This window comes from Lynx canadensis, chromosome D3 (genome assembly GCF_007474595.2).
Source record: "Lynx canadensis isolate LIC74 chromosome D3, mLynCan4.pri.v2, whole genome shotgun sequence".
Classification (NCBI taxonomy): Eukaryota; Metazoa; Chordata; class Mammalia; order Carnivora; family Felidae; genus Lynx; species Lynx canadensis.
Genome location: NC_044314.2, coordinates 154,723 through 160,932, shown reverse-complemented (window position 1 = coordinate 160,932; position 6,210 = coordinate 154,723). Strand labels below are relative to the sequence as shown.

At 59.6% G+C, this 6,210-nt stretch overlaps 1 protein-coding gene across 2 annotated transcripts in view; it reads right to left on the bottom strand.

The window, feature by feature from the left end:
• Positions 1–264: 264 nt before the first annotated feature.
• CTDP1 (CTD phosphatase subunit 1) overlaps positions 265–6,210 on the bottom strand; it is a 57,105-nt gene continuing 51,159 nt past the window's right edge. The window contains exon 12 of one of the 2 annotated variants that reach the window (XM_030335992.1): positions 265–823. In XM_030335992.1, coding sequence (XP_030191852.1) covers positions 488–823 — 336 coding nt within the window. In that variant the 3' untranslated portion in view covers positions 265–487. The remainder of the gene's footprint in view (positions 824–6,210) is intronic. The other variant, XM_030335993.1, reaches the window with a different exon arrangement.

The following is a 6,210-nucleotide window of genomic DNA, read 5'->3' as shown; positions in this document are numbered from 1 at the left end:
TTCCGGGCTTAGATCCGAGGCTCATGAAGCTTAGCGACTATAAATAACAACGATCCTTTACACTGTTAATGCTTTGGTACAAGCTTTAGAAAAACTCCTAAATGGCAGAAACTCCTGACTAGCAGCCACGGAATGGCCTAGAAGGATAGGTTAGGTGGTCTGTTTTCCTGTGCAGACTTCCAAGGCCTGACCAGATACCCGGAGCGACCCGACACGCAGTGTCCTCTGCCCTACAGGCGGCGGGGTGGGCATCGCACCAAGAACGAGCTTATAAAAAGGAGCTTTATTAAATGAAAGAGTAATCTGCTCGGTGGGTCAAATGCGAAATAGATATACAAAAACTTTACACCCGTGTCCCGGAGGAGGAAGGCCCCGTGCGCTGGCCCGGACCCGCCCCCGCCGCCCCGAGTCCTGCCCGCCCGTCCCGCAAGAGGCTGCGAGGGGCGTGGCAACATCTTTGGCACACGGCCTCCCGGGACACTGTCCCTTAGAAAAGTAGACTTTCCATAGTAAAACCTCTAAAAACACCTATTTCTGCAAAATTATGTGTTTCTGTAAGTGGAGCTCTGCAAATGTACACGTCTTTCTGGAGAAAAGGAGACCCCATCCGAGGGCCCGCGCGGCCGGGAGCCATCAGGGGCCGGAGCAAGACGTGTGTGTGTGTGCTGAGCGCCCCGCAGGTCACATGAGGTCGTTGAGCTCTGCCTCCAGTGCCGCGGCCATCTCGTCCGCCTCCGAGCTGCTGCCCTCCTCGTCCTCCCCGCTGGACTCCCCGCTGGACGCGCTGCCGGTGTCGTCCTCGGGCAGCTTCCGCTTGTGGCCCCTGCAAGACAGGCGCATGCCGTGACACGCTCGCAGGGGCAGGCACACGCACACCGGGACACACACGCGCATCAGCACCCACGCACCTCGGGACGCACCCACGCAGCGCGGCACTGTCCCATGGGGCCATCGATGCAAAAGCGCTGTCACAGTTTCAGTGCGAGGAGGGGTTGGAGCTGGGGGTCAAAACCGCGCGGGGCCAGCAGGCCCGGGACACGCTCTGTCCGTTCCCATGCCGCCAGGCCCCCGCATCCAGAGGTGGCCTGGCAGCGACAGTCACGGAGTCACGGAGGAGGTGACAGAGCACCCGTAACCGTACGGCTCGTGGGGAGAGGAGTGCGGACCGGTGGGAGGCCTGGAGGGCGTGCCCCTGCTGTCCGTGTCCGCCCCCTGCCCTCCCCCGGGGAGCCCTCGCAAATGCCTTCTCCCCAGAGCTCCAGACGCTGTCACCTCTGATTGGCCCCGAGGAGAACCAGACGGGAACAAATGCGCAAAGCACGACTGGAGAGGCTGGGTCGGCCGTGGGAACTACTAATGCCATTCTGCGGACACGAAAGCCAAGGCACATCCCAGGGGACCAGACAGGGCCGTCACCCGGTCCGGCCTGAAAACTCCACTTTCCTTAGGCGGCTTAAGAGGAATTACCCTGATGACCAATGACGCCACAATGGTGGCGGCTGCCTCCGTCCTCGGGACAGAGTTGGCGGACTCGGACCAGACTGTGCCTGCGAGATTTCCGCAGCACGGGGCCCGCGGCAGGCACAGCACTCCCCCAGGAGGTGCCCGCTGGCCCCAAGTGGTGTCCCCAAGCCGAGGAAAACCAGCCTGACCACATGCCCGCCCTGGGTCTCCCCTCACATAGGGGCACCTGGGCCTCGTGAGTCAGCACCCCCGTCTCTTGCGCTGTGATGGTGGGGACACAGGCAGGCCCTGAAGATTTTCTGGCGCGCGCGCGCGCGCACACACACACACACGGCAGCCGCACACACGCGTGTATATACCGAGGCACATGCAGCACACATACAACGTAGAGAACCACACGCGTACAGGAAATCGGAGACCACGGTGCTGGTGGAAGGAAAGGCGTTCAATTTATTTAAGAGAAATACCACCAGCAAAACCAGATGGAACCAACAAAAGACACGTTGCTGATCGGTCACCGTCCCACCTAAGAAGAGGATGTGCCTGCGGCAGACAAGGCGCCGGGAGCCTGCCGGGAGGCCGGCAAGGACACCCAGAAAGAGCAGCCCCCTGGGCTGTCCCTCGCGCCCCAGGCTCTACCGCGTGCGTGACCGCCAGGGCGGCAGTGCCCTCGCCCGACCCACCAGAGCACTTTGTCAGCGCCACCCGTTCAGTCCAAAGTTCAAACGACTATTATTTTCCCATCGGCTGAATATTTTCTAAGGAAACAAACGTTTACGCTGTTACAGAAAACAAGCTGGGCTCAACATTAAGTGCAAAGTGGGTTTCTCTTATCAGCACCTGACCATTAAGATCTAAGGTTGCTCCCTTAGGAGATCTCTGGAAAACATACAAGCAAAACCGGTATAAAGGGTTTCTGAGCACAAGGATGCTTCAGGGAAATTACCCCGAACACTAGGCCGTAGGCTTCCTTTGCCCTTGGCCCCCTGGAGGGCGGCGTGGCCTCAAGGCTCTTGGCCCGCTGCAGTCCTTGGGACGCGCGTGCGTGGCTGCTGTTTTCCGCTCCGGGCCGTTACGGTGTTGGCGGAGCGTGGGACGCCCGGCAGCACCAGGATGCACTCGGGCACAGGAGCCACAAGGTGCCCTTCCTGGGTGCGATGCCGGGCGCGTGGTGGGCCCGCGGCCACGCCTGCCGAGGGGGTCCCGCCCGCGAACCTCATGCCCGGCTCCCATTCGCACGGAAGAAGGGGCTGTTTGGGGGCCCCACGTGCAGCGGCTCACGCCCCCCAGCTCTCTCTGGGGGCGAATGGTGTGGACCACCTCCTGCCCCGTTTTACGAGCTGGTTTGTCGGAGCGTTCGGTCCTGAGAGCTCTTTACATAGCGCGGACGGCAACTATTTGTCAGGCGTGTGCCGCACAGATTTGTGCTTCTCACACTCCGAATGGTGAGAAGTCTTTGGACTATCAGTACAAAACTGACCACGTAACCCGAGGTCACAAATACTTAGGTTTTCTTCGCAATCTGTTGCGAGTCGGCCTCTGAGTTCATTTCTGAGGCAGGGTTGAGATGAACTCTGCATCTGGACACCTGTGGCAGCACCATTTAGTCAAAAGGAAACTTGAAGAAACGTAGACAGAAATACGTATGGATATACACGCTTATGTTCAGGGAAAACCGCAGTTTGAAGGAAGACAAGAAACCCCCCAAACGATGTAGAGACGAGAAAGTCTTCGTTTGGGTGGAAGAGACCACAAGCAGAGACACACACACGAGGTCAGGAAAAGATCTGCGAGACGAGGCCACGTGTGACCTAAGACCTACGAAACAACCCGCTTTCGAACTGGTAACACAGGAAGTAACCTAATGGAGAGAAACGCTCCCAGATCAGAACACAACTGACCCAATAAACTCAAAATGGACAGAAGCCCTGAGAAAGACACCAGGGACTGTAACTGAGGTGATCGGTGGGCCTGCTCAGGCTGGAAAAGTGAACACGAGAGGCCGGAGCCCCGAGGAGCAGGGACGGCGTCCGTGGCTGCAGCACGCGGGCTGTGTGGCCGGCGCCGGGCGCCCATCTGTAGGGCCAGAAGCTCTGGTTGGGCCCAAACCAGGGCAGACATGAGCCTGAGGAGACAGGTACCTCAGCAAAGGGTTAATTTTGGATTTGTAAGACGTCCTGAAACAAAAGCTATTTTAAGCACAATTACTCGGAAGCCTCTGGGATGACTGTCCTTTTGCTGAGTGGTGACAAAAACAGAGACGCGTTTAGAAACGACACGTAGGCGTAGATGAAACAGACCACTGCCCGTAAAAATGTCAGGTGGCCATCTAATCCCCATAAAAAGGGGTGTCCGTTGTCCATACTACTGTGAACACCACCGACAGAAATAACATCCATGAGCCCTGCCTGGGGGAAAAGAGTGGGTGGGCCCCGAGGCCTCAGAGGGATGCACCGGGCGGTCACGATGTGTGTGCGGCCCGCGCTCCCCAGGCCCCCAGACCTACAGCATAGGAACACCCGTCCCGGCTGCTGGTGAACGGTGGAGGTTTATCCAAAGCAGCAGTGATTCTGAGCGCACTTACTTAAGGAAACTCAGAAGAGTGCTGGCTGTGCCCCATCCCCCGGGCACCCAGCTGGGCCCCAGGCCTGCAGTGTGAGAGGAGGGGTGGGGGGTGAAGTCTGTGTCCCACCAGGGTGCGCTCACCAGCGGCAGCTCCCCCGGCACGATGACGCGTCACCCAACCTGACCGTGAGCACTGTCAGAGCAGCTCTGTGGCCCGCGCCGCAAGGCTTCCCAAGCAACGAGCGCGAGGCATCTCCCGTGCCTCCTGATGCAAATGGTCTGCTCTTGGCCCAGAGCTGGGCCTGCATCCAAGTTCCCTTTTGTCCCTTTGACAGCTTGACGCAATAAGCAAAAACAGAGAGGAGACAGCTGCTGCCCGCGGGGACGAAGGCCCCCAGGCCCAGGAAACAGCCGGACCCCCTGTGGAGGGGGGACCGGGAACCGTGGAGAAGCTCGGCTCCCCAGGCAGAGGCGGGGAGCACCTGCAGGCAGGGCCTGAAGGGAGAGGAGGGACCCCCCACCCCCACCCCCAAGAGCAGCACGAGGGCAGGACAGGAGTTAGCCGTCAGAATAGCCACCTTACAAGAACGATACTGTGTGATAACATCTTTTGTGGAAACGTCTGACCTGCACTTGGAGAGCGTCTGGGACAGAAGCGGCCCACACCTGGACAGGCTCACTGCGGCAACGTCCTCGTGCTCAGACACCTCCCGATGACGCGGAGTGCTGGCATGGGGTGACACGAGCCCTCTTTTCCACCAAATCCGTGAGGTGGGTGTTGTCGCTCCCATCGGTGGCCGAGGAGACCGCACAGCCACATTCCTGCGGGGCTGGACCACACACGACCCACGCAGGTGCCAGGTACGTCAGAGACACGGTGCACCCGTCCTACAGATCAAGGACTCTCCCGCATCAGGGTCGTCTTGCAGGGAATTAACAGAGGGAGCGAGAGAACACAGGCGAGCCCCACTCGGGTGGTCGTGCGGGGCGTTCCCATGGAGCCCAGTGTGTGGCTCAAGACCAGGGAAAGACGGTCAGTGCCCAGGTGGCAGTGCGGTGTGCTAAGGCTGGTCTCACCCTTCCTGTGACAAAGCAGAACATGAGATGGACTGAGAAGGGAGAAAACCCTTGCTCCTGGTTAAGTAACGTTCGGAGAATAAATTTTTATACACGATTAAATTTTAGTAATTAAAAAGCATCTCAGGCCTGCAGGTCACGGCTAACAAACGCCTGTGAACGATCAAAGCTTCGTCTCCCTCAGCACAGCACACGTTTAGGTTGTTTTTACAGCCACGTGTGCGGTTCCGGAGAAACGCGAACAGATTCAACGTGGAGAAAACTGAGAGCTGGAAACCGTCTCATGTTCAGGGTGGAAAAAACCCTCCCACGCTCAAGGCGGGAAATAGCACGAACAGGAACAAACTTCCTCCCGGACGCTGCAGCTTCCGAGCACACACTTCCACTGGCGCCCCAAGCGCGCCGAGTTACGGACGTGGATGTCTCAGGGACCATGGCAAACACACGCCGGCATCTGACCAAGGACCCCCAAACGGCGCCCACAGGGCATGTACTTTTCAGCTCACCAGTTAAACCCGCTTCGTTTCCCGGCAGAAAAAAAGCCACGGGGCTGCACGCGGCGAGGTCACCGTCTCGACTAACAAGCCCTTCTCCTGTGTGTGCGGGTGCGGGACAGCCCGGTCTGCATCCTGCGGAACGGCGACGCGCAAGGCGGACCGAACACGTGCACGGCGCGAAGCGAGCGTGGGCACCAGTGGGCACAGTGGGCGCCTGCTCACCTATGAGGACGGACGCCAGCAGCGGCCGGCGCCTCAGGCACAACTGCAGGGAACCCGCTCCTCGCCGTGAGTGGGGACACAGGCAACCAGGTCACCTGACCCACGGGCTCGGGCCTTGCCCGGGCCACGGGGGGGCAGCCAACCCCGAACGCGTGCTTCGTGCCGTCACAAGGGGTGGCGGCCCCCAGGGTGCTGGCTCCACCCGGCCCGGCAGCAGGACTCACCTATCCTGGGCAGGACGGGTGTCTCGCTCAGGGAAGCCAGGCTTATCGAGTGCGAGTGCGAGTGAGTACATAACCCGGAGTAACCCGGTTACCCGGCAACCAGGCTTATCGAGTAGATGACGGGAGTGGCGGCTGGGGCATGAAGCGTGTCCTCAGTGAGT